The sequence below is a fragment of the Tiliqua scincoides genome, chromosome 2, assembly GCF_035046505.1.
Source record: "Tiliqua scincoides isolate rTilSci1 chromosome 2, rTilSci1.hap2, whole genome shotgun sequence".
NCBI lineage: Eukaryota > Metazoa > Chordata > Lepidosauria > Squamata > Scincidae > Tiliqua > Tiliqua scincoides.
In genome coordinates this window covers 14182668-14200453 of record NC_089822.1, presented here as the reverse complement: position 1 = coordinate 14200453, position 17786 = coordinate 14182668, and the positions used below count along the sequence as shown (strand labels likewise).

The 17786-nt window shown below is 44.6% G+C and overlaps 1 protein-coding gene and 1 non-coding gene across 2 annotated transcripts in view; both read left to right on the top strand.

Annotated features, from left to right (window-relative positions):
• Nucleotides 1-4745: 4745 nt before the first annotated feature.
• ZFR (zinc finger RNA binding protein) overlaps nucleotides 4746-17786 on the top strand; it is a 43537-nt gene continuing 30496 nt past the window's right edge. The window contains exons 1-2 of the mRNA XM_066614547.1: nucleotides 4746-4912; nucleotides 4986-5073. Coding sequence (XP_066470644.1) covers nucleotides 4876-4912; nucleotides 4986-5073 — 125 coding nt within the window. The 5' untranslated portion in view covers nucleotides 4746-4875. The remainder of the gene's footprint in view (nucleotides 4913-4985; nucleotides 5074-17786) is intronic.
• On the top strand, nucleotides 16504-16640 carry LOC136643397 (small nucleolar RNA SNORA66). Its single transcript, XR_010794002.1, has one exon. It is a non-coding gene; the product is annotated as a small nucleolar RNA SNORA66 (small nucleolar RNA).

Genomic DNA, 17786 nt, shown 5'->3' with positions numbered 1-17786 from the left:
GTATCCTCTCGTGGCGCCAGCGTTGTGGATTACATTTTGGTATCCACTAAAATGAAGCACCATGTGAAGGATTTTACCATTGGGGATGTAACCTATAGTGACCATTTACCTTTAATCTTGGTCCTTGACCTCCATTCTGGGAGTGTTCCATCACAAGCTGAGGTAGAGCCAAATCTAGAGTGTAGGTATAAATTTGTGGCTAACAGTGCTCTTTCTTCAAACTTCCATCGTTTATGTACGGAACCAGCAAGCAGAGATTTTTTATCGACCATTTGACAGGACTCTGATCCCTTTGTTCAAATCAAATCCTTTGAAGGTTTTATTGGATACATTTTTAAGGCCCTGAGTACCAGGCCCATGTCGGTTAAGACATGCAGTGCTTTTGACAAAAAGGATTGGTTTGACAGTGAATGTAGGGATCTTAAGATGTGTATCAGGGCTTCTTATTTAGATTTTAGAAAGTACAATGACCCCAGTTGTTTAGTTAAACACTCCATTCTCAAAAAACAACTCAGAGTTTTATTGACAGAGAAAAAGAAAAAGTTTAACTCAATGGAACAAGCTGCATCAAGCGATTCAACACAAAAATAATAAACAATTTTGGGCAGTTGTAGTGGGTTCATGTAGATCAGAAACATACGACCCTGCTATTATCCTTTCGTCCACATGGGTTCAACACTTTACAGATCTTTTTTATGATAAGAGCAAATCCCCGGACACCTACCCAGACTACCTCTGTGGATCTGCCTAATAATAATAATAATAATAATAATAATAATAATAATAATAATAATAAAACTTTATTTTTATCCCGCCCTTCTCCCAAAAAGGGACCCAGGGTGGCTATCTGGCCTCCTGTGACCCCTGATGAAATTAAAGAGCTAATTATGCAATTGAAGCCAGGGAAGGCCACAGGGCCAGATGAAATACCACTCGAGCTTTTAAAAGGTGACCCAGAATGGTGGGCCCAGTTACTTGCCCACTTTTTTACAATGATCGACAGCTCTGGCCTATTACCCAATGCCTGGCTTACAGCAACAGTCATGCCTATTCATAAAAAGGGTGACCCTACCATACCAGGAAACTTTCAACCTGTTAGTTTGCTTTCTGTACTAGGTAAGATCTATGCTAAATATCTTTGCAATAAACTCACTCTCTGGGTTACTTAGCAAGGCATCTTAGGCCCCGAGCAATCTGGCTTCTGTCGGGGCAAATCAACTTTGGATAATTGCCTGATCCTGTCTCATTTGGCCTATAAGCAGGTCAGGATATGTAAGGCTCGTCTTTATGTAGCCTTCCTTGATTTGAAAGGTGCCTTTGATTCTGTGGATAGAGAGCTTCTTTGGGCCAAGTTGGAAGACATGGGGATTGATAAAAGATTACTGCTGCTGATTAGGTCCCTCCATCTAAATACCTCGTGCAGGGTTAGATGCTCCTGGAGGGGGAATCTCACTCCATCATCACTAACAAAGGGGTCAAACAGGGCTGTGTCTTGGCCCCCATGCTTTTCAATCTATTTCTAAATTATCTTGCCCCTTCTCTGAAGGAAGTAGATGGCCATTGTCCAAAGCTTGGCGCAAGCCAAGTGCCGCTACTTCTGTACGCGGATGATGCAGTACTGATATCTCGTACTAGGATTGGCCTGAAACGTCTGCTCAGTCGTGCCACAGAGTATTTTTTGACCAACAAATTGCAGATCAATTATGCTAAATCTAAGATAATGATATTTGCTAACAGATGGAAAGCTTTTAAGTGGTCTTGTAATGGCAACAAAATGGAACAGGTTAAGCATTTCAAGTACCTGGGTATCAACTTCCATTACAGACTCACTTGGGCTTTTCATCGCAAGGCAGTGCAGAACGCATCCAAACTAGCTTCCTCAGCCATTTCCCGTTTCTTTTTCACCTGCGGCAATGGTTATGTTCCGGCCGCTCTGGAGGCGTTTAAGGGAAAGGTTCTTTCCCAGGTTCTTTATGGCTCTCCTGTCTGGTATAAGGTTATTAACCAACCACTAGAATGCATCCAAGCCTCCTTTTTATGGAAGATTTTGGGCTTACCCAGGTGCGTTCCCTACTCGGTCCTGTGTTTCGAGGTGGGGTTAATTCGACTAAGGACTACTGTATGGTTAAGACTTCTGAAATTTTGGTTTAGGATTTTATTTAACCCCACCTCTTCTGATCTAATGCAACAATTATTATCGGATCCAGTCCTGCCTATAGAGATCACTGATCTTCTAACTAAAATTAAGTCAATAGGGCTGGACACTGCAGTTAGGTATGATTGGTTGTGATGCAGCTTACAGAATTGTCAAAGGAAGAATTCTGGATATTGAACAACAAGAGCTGTTTAGTGCCGCCAGAACCACATGTTCTCCACTCCATCTTCATATTCCAGTCAGTTTTGGGAAACCGGCCTCCTTCTTTTACCACCTGGTATGCCCACAGGCCCGGAGAGCTTTCACACTGGCAAGGTGTAACGCTCTTCCATCAGCCTTGTTAACGGGCAGGTTCAGCGGTATCCCCTACTTAGAGAGGAAATGCAAGTGTGGTAGGGATTGCGTTGAGACTTTAATGCGTACCTTTTTTTACTGCCCGCTACATGTTGTGTCACACAAGAAATTTCTAGGTCCATTGCTAGCTAGGATGCAGGGCTGGGAGGATTCAACCATGCTTCAGTCTCTCCTTTCCACTCCTGATCCTGAGACTCTGGATAATGTTGCTTCCTTTTTATCTGGGGTAATAGCCAGGCAGAGCCCTGGGACTCTGGGCAGTGACTGATGTTTATGCTTATGTTGTGTTGTGTGGTCTTTGTATATTCCTGTTCTGTTCTTTCTCTGTATTTTATGCCAATAAAGGTCTTACTGAACTGAACTGAACACACTGACAGTGGCTGCACTCTCCCTAGCAGTGCCATGGAAGGTTCCATCCCTCAACCCTATTTTTCAAAGTGGGAACAGAGAAGGCGGCAGGCCGGAGACAATTGCAGTGATGATGATGTTACTGCAATTACTTCCAGGTGGGAGGTGGCAGCCCCTAGCAAGTAAATCCGCCAGCATGGCTGCTGTTCTAACATGCTACACAATATGCAGTGCAATCCTAGGTGTGTCTACTCAGAAGTAAGCCCTCAATTCCATAGGGCTTATATGTAGGTAAGCGTGAATAGAACTGTAATTTGACTTCTTACCCACTGCATAACTACAGCTAGACGTAGTTCTCTTCTGCCCATATCCGATACAAGGGGAAGTGACTTCCAGGGCAAAGGCTTTTACTTTTAAGCAGATGAAAAGCATAGAGCAGGGATTTTCAACCTTTTTCACCTCATGGCACATTGACAAGGCATTAAAATTGTCAAGGCACACCATCAAGTTTTTGACAATTGACAAGGCACACCATACTGACAGTGGGAGCTCACATCCCCTATTGGCCCTACTAATAAATGATCTTCCCTCAAATTCCTGTGGCACACCTGTGGACCACTCATGGCACACCTGTGGACCACGGCACAGTGGTTGAAAATGGCTGGCATAGAGTTCACATTTCATGTGTTTTAGTGCTATAGAACTCTATGTACGTCCTGCCTCCAGCTAGTTACCTGCACCTGATTTGTTATGCCATCAGCAGTAGCTCTATATGGGCCCAAACCTATCCAAATTTCCAGCACCGATGCAGCCCCAACATTCCCTTACCTCGAGGAGGCCTCTGTGACTGCTCCTCCCACCACAGGGTGCAGTGCACACCCTATTGGCACAGCTACATCAGCGCTGGAAAGTCGGATAGGATTGGGCCTTGTGTCATGCCAGAATTGTTGCTGCTATTTGAGGGAGGCAAGGTGCATATGCACAAAGATGGCAGCAGTCAGGAATTTTGGTGCTTCCCTCAGTGTTCTTTAGATCTCAGCAAATGCCCAACATCAATCACTCCTGGGACCAACCATGCTCCAGAGTAGCCCACAGCATTTATTCTAAAGTCAGTTGTGCATAGAACTGCAAGTTGCAGGGCCTGTCCTGGCATACCCAGTGAAAGACCCCAGATGGTAATAAATACACGGAGGCCTTCTCTTGAGATATCAGAAAACTCCTGCCCCTAAGTCAGTTTTGGACCAATGCTCCAATTCAGTACAAAGCAGCTATTTAGGATCTTGATCTTTCTGATTCATCCCAGCCATTTTGTCCTCCATTCACAGTTCTTTGCACCTTCCTTCATGCCTACCGTTTTAATGACAATAATATTTTTCTAAGTGCAACACAAACCCTGATCTAGCATCAAAAGAGAGATTGAATTGAATGGGGACCCACCTGAAATTGGCTTATGACGCACCTAGTGGGTCCTGACCCATGGTGCGAGAAACACTGAATGTGTGCATGTGTTGGGGATCAAGTCCAGTATCTTAAAAATCTTAGAATATTGAAATGAATGGGGACCCACCTGAAATGGGCTCGCAACCCACCTAGTGGGTCCCGACCCACAGTGTGAGAAACATGGAATGTGTGCATGGATCAAGTCCAGTATCTTAAAAACAGATTACTGAAATGAATGGGAACCCACCTGAAATGGGCTCGCGACACAGTGTGAAAAACACTGAATGTGCGCATGCGTGACGGATGCATACTACCGAGTCTCTGAGACCACATGCATCCCCTACGCATGCGCACATTCAGCCCCTTGCCCACGTGGCTACCTGACCTCCGCTGGGAACTACGTTTCCCATGGTTCCGCTCCACTCCCACACCGGCGCATGCGCAGTGACGAAGCCCGTCTCCTCAGTCCGTCGCCGTTGGAACCTTGGTGGTGGGTGGCGTGAGGAGAGCTCCGGCAGCGGCTAGGCGAGGCGACGAGAGTCCGCGGGAGAGCGCAGGAGAGCCCAGCCGTCGGACTCATGATTCCCATATGCCCGGTAGTCTCCTTCACCTATGGTGAGTAGCGGGGCGGTGGGGCGCGGGCCTGGTGGGCTGCGCACCGCTCTAACGCCGCTCTCTCCCCCCGCAGTGCCCAGCCGGCTGGGGGAAGATGCCAAGATGGCCACCGGCAACTACTTCGGGTTCACCCACACGGGGGCCGCCGCCGCCCAGTATAGGTGAGTGAGCGCCGCCCGGGCCGCCCTGGAGGGCCTGGGAGGGGAGGTGCCTCCCGCGCCGGGCGGGGCTTGTGGGGCGGGAGGCAGGGCCTCTCCGCCAGAGTCCTAGGAAAGCCCCCGCCTGTGAGGCACAGCCTCCCCTGGTTCCCCACCCACTGCCTCATAGCTGGTGGCGCTTTCTGAAGGACTCCAGTGGCGAGGCTCTGCCTCACCTGCATCCCCATGCCTCACAGGCAGTAGCGCTTTCTCAAGGACTCCAGCAGGGAGGCTCTCCCTCACCTGCCTCCACACCTTACAGCCAGTGGTGCTTTCTGAAGGACTCTGGTGGGGAGCCTCTGCCTCACCTTCCTCATCACCCATCACATGTTCTTGGAAGGGTTCGGTGTATGGTTGTGCTCACCCAGCCCCATGAGGAGGCGGTGTCAGGAGCATCACTTTTCCTACAACCTGTGATTAAAATGAGTGCTCCCCACCCCGCAAGATTCAGACCTCTGTTCATCCCCCTATTTACTCACCTTTCTTTGCCTTATGTCAAACAGACTGTTCCTATGCCTGTTTATGTTTAAGCAGTATTAAGGGTTTAGTGGCGTTTACTCCACTTTTAGAGTTTAGCACAGCCATTTTCAACCACTGTGCCATGGCACACTAGTGTACCACAAGTGGTCCACAGGAATTTGGGAGATGGTCATTTAGTAGTAGGGCCAATGGGAGATGTGAGCCCCCATAGACAGCATAGTGTGCCTTGTCAATTGTCAAAAACCTGATAGTGTGCCTTGACAATTTTTGTGCCTTGTCAGTGTGCCATGAGATGAAAAAGGTTGAAAATCGCTGGTTTAGTGGAATGTTGGGCGAGGACAACCACAAGAAAACTTTTCTTTACCCAGTGTGTAATTAGTCTGTGGAACTCCTTACTGCAAGATGTGATGGTGTCTGGCCTGATTGCCTTTAAAAGGGGATCGGACAAATTTATGGAAGAAAAGTCCATCGTAGGTTACATGTTGTGATGGGTGTGTGCAAGCTCCTGGTTTTAGAACTAGGCTACCTCAGAATGCCAGATGCAAGGGAGGGCACTGAGATGCAGGTCTCTTGTTGTCTTGTTTACTCCCTGAAACTTCTGGTGGGCCATTGTGAGATACAGGAAGCAGAACTAGATGGGCCTTTAGCCTGCTCTGGTGGAGCTCTTTTTATGTTCCTATGTTTCCAAGTAAGTTGTACTAATGCTTACAAGTCAGTCTTCATTACCCACTAGTGTTAGGTTCCTGGAAACCCTAGTTCAGCAATTTTCTAACTCTTTCATCTCAAGGCACACCACGCTGCTGGCCAGGGGCTCTCATTCCTCAATAGCCCTACTAATAAATGGCTTTCCCCCAAACTTCTGCAATGCACCTGTGAACCATTCACAGCACACCAATGTGCTGCAGCACAGTGGTTGAAAATCACTGCCCTAGCGGATAGCGAATTGGCAGATAACGAACCATTGATCTTATATGGAGGGGAAAAGGGGTACTTTCTCTACCATTACAAGAATCCTGCAGAGACCCTCAGGAAGCCAGCAGAGTGCACTAGAAAGTGCCAAAATATCTCTGGAGGACCTTGAGAATGGTACCTGCAGTGGATGCGGATCCCTGTAAAATGACTGGCAGAAGCTTTTGTTGGCCATTTTAAAAAGGTCTGCGCTGGTCGCAGGTGCTGGTCACAGATAGCAAATTCGAATATAAAGAGAACTAATTCATTCCTCCTGTCTCAAAACAGAGTCTGAAACAGTGTTTTCTATCCTCAGTTTCCATTTTGAAATAACTTTGTATTCTCTGTATGATGAATAAATTGCAAGAGGATTTGCTGTAACACCTATCTTTTGAATTTTCCTGAGGGTCATACATAATTTGTAGCAAAAGCAGAAAGTTCAGTGTCACCTTAAAAGCTAACCTGTCATGTCATAGGCTTTAGTAGGCAATTGCTAAAGTCTGATGAATTGTTGTAATCCAGGTAATTGTTTGATTCTCTGATGTGAGAATGAAAGGTGAATAGAAGAAAGGTGACTGGAAGAAAATCTATAATGTTACTTGTGTAGTTTTCATCTTCAATGCAGTGTGTTTATTCAGAGGATTTACCTAGTGTAGTTGGTGAAAGTATCTTAACACCAGTTAAGATGTTTAACTTATTTAAACATCTTAACATATTAAAATACTTAACATATTTAAGTATGTTTATTTTTCTGCTTCCACTTTGATTTCATTTGTTCTTGGCAAAAATAATCAGAACACAGTTTCTGAGTTGATAATACCATATACCATATTATGATTGATATCAGGAACATCCGCTGGTCTGTTTGGCACTGTGCTTCATGGCAGAGACCTGAATCTGCTTGAGACAGCCCTGTAATTCCATCAGAGCAGCATGCAGTACATTCTTTTGTTCAGTTTGGTATCTATGCAACTTACCTAGCAAGTACCAATGACTGGGGAATGGCTTCACAGTACAGTTGGACACTTTCTGTCATTGTTAAACTGAGACAGAAAATTGCACAAAAATGTGCTGCAGCATACCAAGAAGAGTAGTAGATCTCTTTGATGATGAGACTGGGTCTGAAATGACCAAGAGAGGGTGACAGCCATGGGGTATGAATGAAGCTTTTTTGTTCAACCTTAAGTAGTATTGATTGGATGCCTTTCTTTAGTCCCTTCATGTAGATGCCACTATCATAACCTCGACTGTGGCAGTCAATGTTTTATCAAGAGCTCAGTGTGCTCATAAGTCCTTTTCCAGTTGATTCATGAATTCCAGTTGGTTCATCAAGCCTAGGAAGTTGTCTTTTACACAAATCTTGCTTCCAACTTTGTCCACAAATCTCACTGTAAATGAGATCTTCTCAGAGTGACTTACATCAGATATGCAATCCAGTATGATAGAGTAATTCTTTGTTCAACTTCTTCTATATGTTTTCTAATGTTTTGTTGGCCATAAGGATCATCTGTTCATCCTGAATGGTTTTCCTGCACTAGCGATCGTTACATTCTTTTCAATATATGCACTTGTATTCAGCATACTTGACCAGCACCTATACAAGTCCCAGAAAATTTTCATTGTTGTCTGTGAAGAGCTTGTCTGAAAATCCCTGAAAAGCCAAGTTGTGTGCTGCCAGAAACTGTGTAATGGTCATTAGGCATTCAAGCACTTCTCTCAATGCTGAATTTCTATAATCCATTGGTTTTCAGCATCAATACTCTTGCTCAGTCTGAACCTGGATTCAGTTTCCATCCACATGGAAGTGAAATGACTGGATGACTTTTCATGCTGCTGCAGAATGTCACACAAGTGTTTCCAATCACTGCTCTCAGTATTCCCAAGTGAAGCACAAGCAGTAGTGCTGTCTGGAAATGTATTGTAGTAGAAACAGAAAACCTATTTGGTACTATTAAAATAGTTGAGGCCTTTTCACCATACTAAAATTCCTTCTATAAATTTTTCAGAACTGGATTTTGTTTTCATCTGGAGGAAAAGCCATATCTTTGATTTTGCTTGGCCTATTGGTAGAGGTGCTTGGCCTCTAGGATACTTGGATTGAGAACTGGTTGGAGGCCAGGAGGCAGAGAGTGGGTGTCAATGGGCAATTTTCACAATGGAGAGAGGTGAAAAGCGGTGTGCCCCAAGGATCTGTCCTGGGACCGGTGCTTTTCAACCTCTTCATAAATGACCTGGAGACAGGGTTGAGCAGTGAAGTGGCTAAGTTTGCAGACGACACCAAACTTTTCCGAGTGGTAAAGACCAGAAGTGATTGTGAGGAGCTCCAGAAGGATCTCTCCAGACTGGCAGAATGGGCAGCAAAATGGCAGATGCGCTTCAATGTCAGTAAGTGTAAAGTCATGCACATTGGGGCAAAAAATCAAAACTTTAGATATAGGCTGATGGGTTCTGAGCTGTCTGTGACAGATCAGGAGAGAGATCTTGGGGTGGTGGTGGACAGGTCGATGAAAGTGTCGACCCAATGTGCGGCGGCAGTGAAGAAGGCCAATTCTATGCTTGGGATCATTAGGAAGGGTATTGAGAACAAAACGGCTAGTATTATAATGCCGTTGTACAAATTGATGGTAAGGCCACACCTGGAGTATTGTGTCCAGTTCTGGTCGCCGCATCTCAAAAAAGACATAGTGGAAATGGAAAAGGTGCAAAAGAGAGCGACTAAGATGATTACGGGGCTGGGGGACCTTCCTTATGAGGAAAGGCTACGGCGTTTGGGCCTCTTCAGTCTAGAAAAGAGACGCCTGAGGGGGGACATGATTGAGACATACAAAATTATGCAGGGAATGGACAGAGTGGATAGGGAGATGTTCTTTACACTCTCACATAACACCAGAACCAGGGGACATCCACTAAAATTGAGCGTTGGGAGAGTTACAACAGACAAGAGAAAGTATTTCTTTACTCAGCGTGTGGTTGGTCTGTGGAACTCCTTGCCACAGGATGTGGTGGCGGCAACTGGCCTGGACGCCTTTAAAAGGAGATTGGACAAGTTTCTGGAGGAAAAATTCATTACAGGGTACAAGCCATCATGTGTATGCGCAACCCCCTGATTTTAGAAATGGGCTATGTCAGAAGGCCAGATGCAAGGGAGGGCACCAGGATGAGGTCTCTTGTTATCTGGTGTGCTCCCTGGGGCATTTGGTGGGCCACTGTGAGATATAGTAAGCTGGACTAGATGGGCCTATGGCCTGATCCAATGGGGCTGTTCTTATGTTCTTACTAAAGCCAGCAAAGTAATGTTACCATTGTTACCTTTATCTGTTGAGGATTTTCAAGCTAAATTTTGCCCTTCTTCCTTCACAAAGCCCACAGAACCATAAACTGCTGTGGGCCGCTGTGAGATACAGGAAGCTGGACTAGATGGGCCTATGGCCTGATCCAGTGGGGCTGTTCTTATGTTCTTATGTTCTAAGTCTTACTGAACACAATGGACTTCTGAGTAAAATAACACCATTTTCAAACACCTCGTAGAAACAGCTATATCTATACAGGTGCAGCCTATTTATCCACGGATTTTTTATCTGCGGATTTGTCTCAACGCGAATAGGGTGGGGGTACTGAAAGTCACGCACACCTTTGCCTCCTCTGTCCTGTGCTGGCTGGCATCTCGATCCATTTCCAGGCAGCCCAAAACACTGCAAAAAGGCTCCACCTCGCCCAGGCAGGGAATAGCTCTGGAAGAGGTTCCCCTTACAAAGGAACGGTAACATTCCTGGAGCCCCTGAGTGAGCCGAGGCTGAAGAGGGGGGTGGAAAACCCTGTGTAACCAGAACATGTGCAGCGTGGAGCTCTCACTCACACACGCGGGGCAGGTGTGGTAGCAACAGAGGGGATTACTTTAAAAAACCCAGGGAGTATTTGCTGAATCCCCCCCCATGGTGCAGGCAATCACGACACAAGCAAGCCTTCCCACCAAGCAAAGTATGAGATTTAGCCTACAATTCTCTCCACACTTTCCTGGGAGTAAGTCCCATTGACTGGAATGGGGCTTACTTCTGAGTAGAAACGCATAGGGCTGGACTCTTAAAAGCTCAGCATTCCAACTGTGAAAGAAGCTGGGCAGCTGGCAATGGGGAGGGCTCAGGAGGGGGAGGAGAGGGGATTGCTTTAAAAAACCCAAGGAGTGTTTGCTGAATTCCCCTCTCCCCATGATGCAAGCTCTCCTGCTTCAGCAAGCCTTCCCAAGCAAGCCTTGGGAAGCCTTGGAGAGACAGGTGAGGGTGAGCAGAGAGCCAGACTACAAGTCCCAAAATGCTCTGGGGCAGAGGAGCTTCCATGATGGTGGCCGGAGAGGGCTGCAGGAGCGGCAGCAGCGGAGAAGGAGAACCTGCAGTGCTGTTGAGAGGCCGCCTGGGACACAGAGGATGAGGCTTCCCAAGCAAGCTCACCATTACAACTGTGAAAGAAGCAGGACAGCTGGCAACAGGAGAGCTGAGTACGGAGGGGAGGGGATTGATAACAGCTGCCTTAGTTTCCTTCCATCCGGAAGTGTCAGGCTGCAGCGAATTTGCGTAACTCTATGGCATTTTAGCACAGCACGTTTTTGTTAATCACGCTGAGTCACAGAACAGAGCTAACGCGAATAAATAGGCTCCACCTGTAATTGGAAGTTGGGTTCTCTGTGGCAACAGTGCAGGATCAGCGGTCCTATTAATATGATATGTAGGCAGAACCAGCCCATCTATGAGGCCAACTAAAGCTGCTCCCCCTCCCCTTCTCTGAATTAGGAAAGAAAGAGGGAGACAGAGCCAGTGGGGAGGAGTGGTGGGCTGTAGTGTCAGACATGCAGAGGCAGGCAGGTCACCAGATATGAGGGCAGCATTTGCCGCACTATCTCAGGTGCCAGGGAGTGTTGGACTAAGCTTGTATGTTCCTCCTCTGTTACTATTCCACTCAGTCTCTGAAGAGAGACTAAGCTCTTGCCATCTTAAGATTCATGAAAATGGAATCACTGAGCACTTGCCTGTTCTCATTATCACAGCATGTAGAGCCCACTGCTTCATCAGGCTAGAGGACCTTCTGCAGACTGTCTGCAATATCTGCAGTTAGGTCTGTTGCTCTGCTTTACACATTTTGTTTTGAGCTCTAGACAGCTTCTTAGAAAGCATTTTTGCAAGTTGTGAAAATATCAAACTGCTCACAATCAAGTTGTGAAAGAAAATTAACAAAACCTTAATCTGAGAGATCTTCAAGAATGTCCTTGATTGAACTGGGTTTCTGCTGTAAGGAAGGAAGCCTACATTTCCCAACAGGCCCATCTTTCTCAGCTTGTTTTTCCTCTGAGAAGTAGGTCTGCAAACTCTGATGGATACAATTTGTAGAAGGGCTTTTTTCCTCATGAGGTTGTAATGTTGGAAATTTCTGGAGGCCTTGTTTTTGTCTCTAGGGTTGCTTACAGCCAAGTAGGCTGAATTGAGGGCCTAGAATCAAAGCAGGAGTGCACTGGGGTGGGGTGCGTCGGACGATAGCAAATGGCAGGCAACTTGTTCTGAGTTGGTTTTTTTTCCAATAATTGCTGGAATAGCTTGACAGCTATACAGCCTATTATGACATTAGGCAGAGCTTAGATGTGGGGAGAGGCAATCATCTTAGGTCCACACCCCAGATGTGGGGAGTAATGATCAACTCAGCATCTTGTATGAATATTAATCTTTTGTTTCCTGCTGAGAAAAGCATTACATGAGAAGAGAATGAAGTAAAAATTAAAAATTATTGAAAAAATGGGCATAAAATAACATTTTGCTTCCGAGTTACTCAGTCTTAAAAGCCCTGTTTCACAATTTTGCAGAAGCCACATCACTTGGGGACGGGGGGGGGCACTAAGGGCATTATTTGCCTGTGATGCTATTTATTTTAGGGTCGCCCTGACATTATGAAAGATTGTGGTAGGCACAGAATTCTGAAAAGAACAGTCCTCGAAAGGAACTTATGATGGCCATGGAAAGAGTGGGGACATTCTCCCTTCTGGTGTGGGATCCCAGTTAAAGGGTTCCCTTGGCAAGAAAGCCAGTTGCTAAAGAAGTGTCTGGGGAGCCAAGTGAGGGCCCAATCCTATCCAACTTTCCAGCACCAGTACAGCCGCAATGCAACCCTGAGGTAAGGGAACAAATGTTACCTTATCTTGTGGAGGCCTCCGTGACTGCCTCCCCACCAAACGATGTGGTACCACACCCCTTTGGCATGGCTGTACTGTCACTGGAAAATTGGATAGGATTGGGCCCTAACCTGACCAGCTTCTTTACACTTATACAGACATACAAAACTATTTATTTTAAAAACATTTTTTCTGTGCCTTCAGTCAAAAAGTTATTGGAGTTGCTTGTGTAAAATCAAATAATGGGCAACGATTACAGAAGGAAAAGATGGGAGGAAGGATATACCTCACTTGATTCTCCTCCTCTCAGCAGTTTATGGTTCTGTGGGCTTTGTGAAGGAAGAAGGGCAAAATTTAGCTTGAAAATCCTCAACAGATAAAGATAACAATGGTAACATTACTTTGCTGGCTTTAGTAAGAACATAAGAACAGCCCCACTGGATCAGGCCATAGGCCCATCTAGTCCAGCTTACTATATCTCACAGTGGCCCACCAAATGCCCCAGGGAGCACACCAGATAACAAGAGACCTCATCCTGGTGCCCTCCCTTGCATCTGGCCTTCTGACATAGCCCATTTCTAAAATCAGGGGTTTGCGCATACACATCACGGCTTGTAACCCGTAATGAATTTTTCCTCCAGAAACTTGTCCAATCTCCTTTTAAAGGCGTCCAGGCCAGATGCCGCCACCACATCCTGTGGCAAGGAGTTCCACAGACCAACCACACGCTGAGTAAAGAAATACTTTCTCTTGTCTGTTGTAACTCTCCCAACACTCAATTTTAGTGGATGTCCCCTGGTTCTGGTGTTATGTGAGAGTGTAAAGAGCATCTCCCTATCCACTCTGTCCATCCCCTGCATAATTTTGTATGTCTCAAACATGTCCCCCCTCAGGCGTCTCTTTTCTAGACTGAAGAGGCCCAAACGCCATAGCCTTTCCTCATAAGGAAGGTCCCCCAGCCCCGTAATCATCTTAGTCGCTCTCTTTTGCACCTTTTCCATTTCCACTATGTCTTTTTTGAGATGTGGCAACCAGAAGTGGACACAATACTCCAGGTGTGGCCTTACCATAGATTTGTACAACGGCATTATAATACTAGCCGTTTTGTTCTCAATACCTTTCCTAATGATCCCAAACATAGAATTGGCCTTCTTCACTGCCGCCGCACATTGGGTCGACACTTTCATCGACCTGTCCACCACCACCCCAAGATCTCTCTCCTGATCTGTCACAGACAGCTCAGAACCCATCAGCCTATATCTAAAGTTTTGATTTTTTTGCCCCAGTGTGCATGACCTTATGCATGCACATAAACCTTAGTGTCGTGAATGATCTGCAAGAGGGAAATAGCTCTCTGTTTGATCTGAATCAAATAGGACCATGAGTTTTAAAAAACAGAGTTTATTAAAATGACAATTAGGGGAAATAATCAAGGTTCAGCTAGTTTAAAAGCAGACCAAAATGAAATAAAATCTCTATACAAGCTATGTAGACTTTTCTCTGTCTAGATTTGTGTGTTCCATTGCAGTTCCTCGTTAGCCTTCTAATTTTGGAGGTTTGCGTTAGCAGTGTGCAGTGTAACTTATAAGTGCTAGATCAAAACACACACCTACTTAATTAATATTTCTTTTATGGGGTTTGGGGGCTTGAGATTTTACCTTTACCATGGCTATTTCAACAATGGGAAACCACAATCCTGCCCCCATCTTTTGGCCATGGTCAGGTGCGTAGTCTTGATCAATGGACAGCTGTTGTCAGGCTTCAGTGAAATTAGAGTGGAGTTGAATCTGAATGCAAGGGAACTGCAGCAGGATATAGGTATCTTGTTGTCTTGTGTGCTTCCACAGGCATCTAGTTGGCCAGTGTGCGATACAGGAAGCTGAAATAGAAGGCTTGATCCAGGGACACTTATGTGTAGTGGTAAAGCAATGTGGATCTTGGGTTTTTGCCTTCCGTCCTACCTTTCTCCTTTTCACAGGGAGGAGATAAATAAAAACCAGGGAGATCCCATATTTGTATGTCATTGAAGCTGCAATGCACAGCTAAAACCTGCTTCTTTCCTCATTCATTCTTCCTGATGGAAATAGGAAATGAATGTTTCAGCCTGGTGAAAGTTCCATTTCTTCTTGGGTGTAATTCCAGGAAAGGGCAGACCTTTGGTTTCCAGTAGTACAGTTAGAGTACAGTACTACTTTTGCTCATTGTATATCAGAATAAAAAACATCATCTGAAAAGGCTAAACAATTAACTTAAAGCTTGGGGAGAAAGAGAACATTGGCATACAGCTCAATTCTAGGCATGTCTACTCAGAAGTAAGTCTGACTTTAATGGGACTTACTCCAAGGTAAATGCTTAGGATTGCAGCCTCAGAAACTGAGAACTTTGATGTACAGACATCTCCCAGTATCTGCAGATCTGGTTATCTGCAGCCTCCTCCTCTGCTGTCCCATTACCTTTGTTTATGTGGATTAAGCTTGCACAGAGTGATAAGGTGTCTTGCTTGTTCAACTTCTGTAAGCAAAAGGTTTATAGCCAATTGAGCAGGCAAGCAACCTGTAGCCTAGAAGGGAGACTAAGTGCAACAGGAAGTAGGAAATAGGAAATGAACGTTTGCTCTTGGTTTAGGCTGCTCTCTGGTTATAAGCTTTTTGCTTATATAGCTAGAAGTGTTTGAAAACGGTGTTATTTACATTACTCAGAAATAAGCCCATTGTGTTCTATAAGTCTTGAACTATAATTCTGTCTCACTTCCTGGAAACAAACACTTCTACTTATAGTATTTGTATAAGCAAAACACTTTATCTCTTCACATGAATGTAATCCACGTAAACAAAGATAATGGGGCTGTGGGGGGGCCATATTGATAGGATCCCCCTTATCTTTGGTTTCTAGTATCTGGTATTTCCAAATTATTCTGGTATGTAATTCTAAGGAAATAAAAGATTTACTGTGATAGAGCCACTAGTTTGAAATGAGAGAAAAGGGAATAGAGAATTCAAGAAGTGTGCAGGTTGAGTCTCGTTATTCGTGAGGGTTCCGTTCCCAGAACTCACCTGGATGGCAAAAATCACATTAAAGTAAATACATTTTAAAAACAATGTCCCTTTGCTAGGAGATTTAAAAGCAGCCTTGCTGACCTTTGTGGTTTAAGGCAAGCTCATTAGGCAGACAATCCATCAATCAGTCTCTCTCTCTCTCTCTCCAGGTGCTTAGAAAGGCTTCACTCTGAGCCAGCAACCCCTCCCTTCATCCAGTGCAAAGTGATTATCTTTCACATGCTCAGGGGGAAAGGAGGAGTTACTGGCTTGGAGTGAAGCTGTTCTAAGTGACTGGTGAGAGAATGATTGATGGATTGTCAGCAGGTTGCCCTCTCTTGCATTAATTATTGTTAAACAATTTTTTTCCTTTAATTTTAAGTGTCCTCATCAAGTTGAGATAAAGCCACAGGTAAAAAAATCTGTGGATAATTAGGTTATACCTGTATAGCCACAAAAAGTTTTAGAAACTTAATTCAATGATGAATTCTTATGAGTGCATGGTTGAGGAGAAGAGAGGTGTCATCAAGAAGTGGGATGAGAGTATATTGTCCTCACAATGAATTGTTCTAATAAATGAGTAGGAGAAAAATAACTTCATAATCCCTATCATTGATTGGAGTTATTTGATTCAATTGCTCAGCAAGCAGTGTTCTTTATATATTCCTACTATGAAGAATCAGCATAATTGATCAATTCTTTTTAGTATACCTGGTGGTCCAGGTTTCAGGGCTGTCTTCCCAAATGGTAGGAGTTCATATCTCACAGTGTGTGTGAGATCTGCAAACTCGATCACTGGCTCTGCCTGGTGTGGCAGAAGCAAGGGGAACAGGTTTGCTAGAGTAAATGTGGTTATAGAATAACATTAGCCTTAGGACTAATAATGCTAAGGCTGACCATTCTGTACCTTGACAAAATACAGTTTCCTTTAATTGTGCACTGCAAATGTTTTAAAATCGTATTCTGCTATAATTTGATGTTTAACATTTGTAATTGTTATCTCAAAATCAGAAGATTGATCAGGGTAATGTGATGCCTGCCTGTACTTCTGCTCACAAGCATGATTATGCAGGCATTATTTAGTTAACTAAACTTTAACAACCCCACTCACCTGAAGTGAGTACTCCTTGACCCTATGGTAAGAAAGTCTCACACTCCTGATTGCTTTGTGTCTAAGGAAGGAAGAAAACATGAAAAAGCTGGCATGTTTTCCTTGTTCTGTTTCTCATCTCTTAAAGCCTCCTGAAAGTGAGGCCAAGACATTGCCGCACACTCCAGCCTCTAGCAAGATTGGAGGGCTGGAGGAGAGACATGGTCTTCTCGCTTGCAAAATGTTTTAGAGAACAGATTCTTGGGGAGAAATGATTGCTTATTTCTTGCTGTCTTTGCAAGTGAAGTAAAGCTTCCCCCCAGCCTATAGCAAAGATAGCAAAAAACAAGCAGGTGTTTTTCTTGATGTTTTTGTGCCGTTTCCCTTCAGCTCTCAAGCAAGTTGGGAAGGCTAGATGGAGAGGTGTGATCTCTTACTGCCAGGCGGCTTGGAGAGCACAAAGATTGGGAGGATGCCTGCTTGTAACTGGATTTCTTTGCAAGAAAAAGACTTTGTGTGTCCTTGTAGCTAACAGGCAAGAGTGCAGTGACAGGCAAAGTTTCCTCTCTCTTACAAAGAAAGCAAGAAACAAACAAGTGGACATTTTCCTCAATGTTTCTGTTGTCTAAAATTTTCTTCAAGTAAAAAGACCACATTTAAATCTCCAAACCCTCTAGCAAAATTGGAGGGCTTTGAAGAGAAGTTTAAAGCCTGACCCGACACTTGTTTTCATAAGGAAAGAAAGCATTTTTCCAATATTCCCTTTGTACTTGCAGAACTCAGTATGTGTAACTGGTCTCTCTTTCAAGATAATAGAACTGGGCCTCATGAAAGTTTTTAGAAAATTTGTATTCTAAGACCTAAATTTAGATAAGACAGATTATTTCTATTTCCAGTTTAGCTTAGTCCTTTACAGTTGGACACTAAGTGCTTAGCTGCTGAGAACCATATTTCATTACTTGATGATAATACT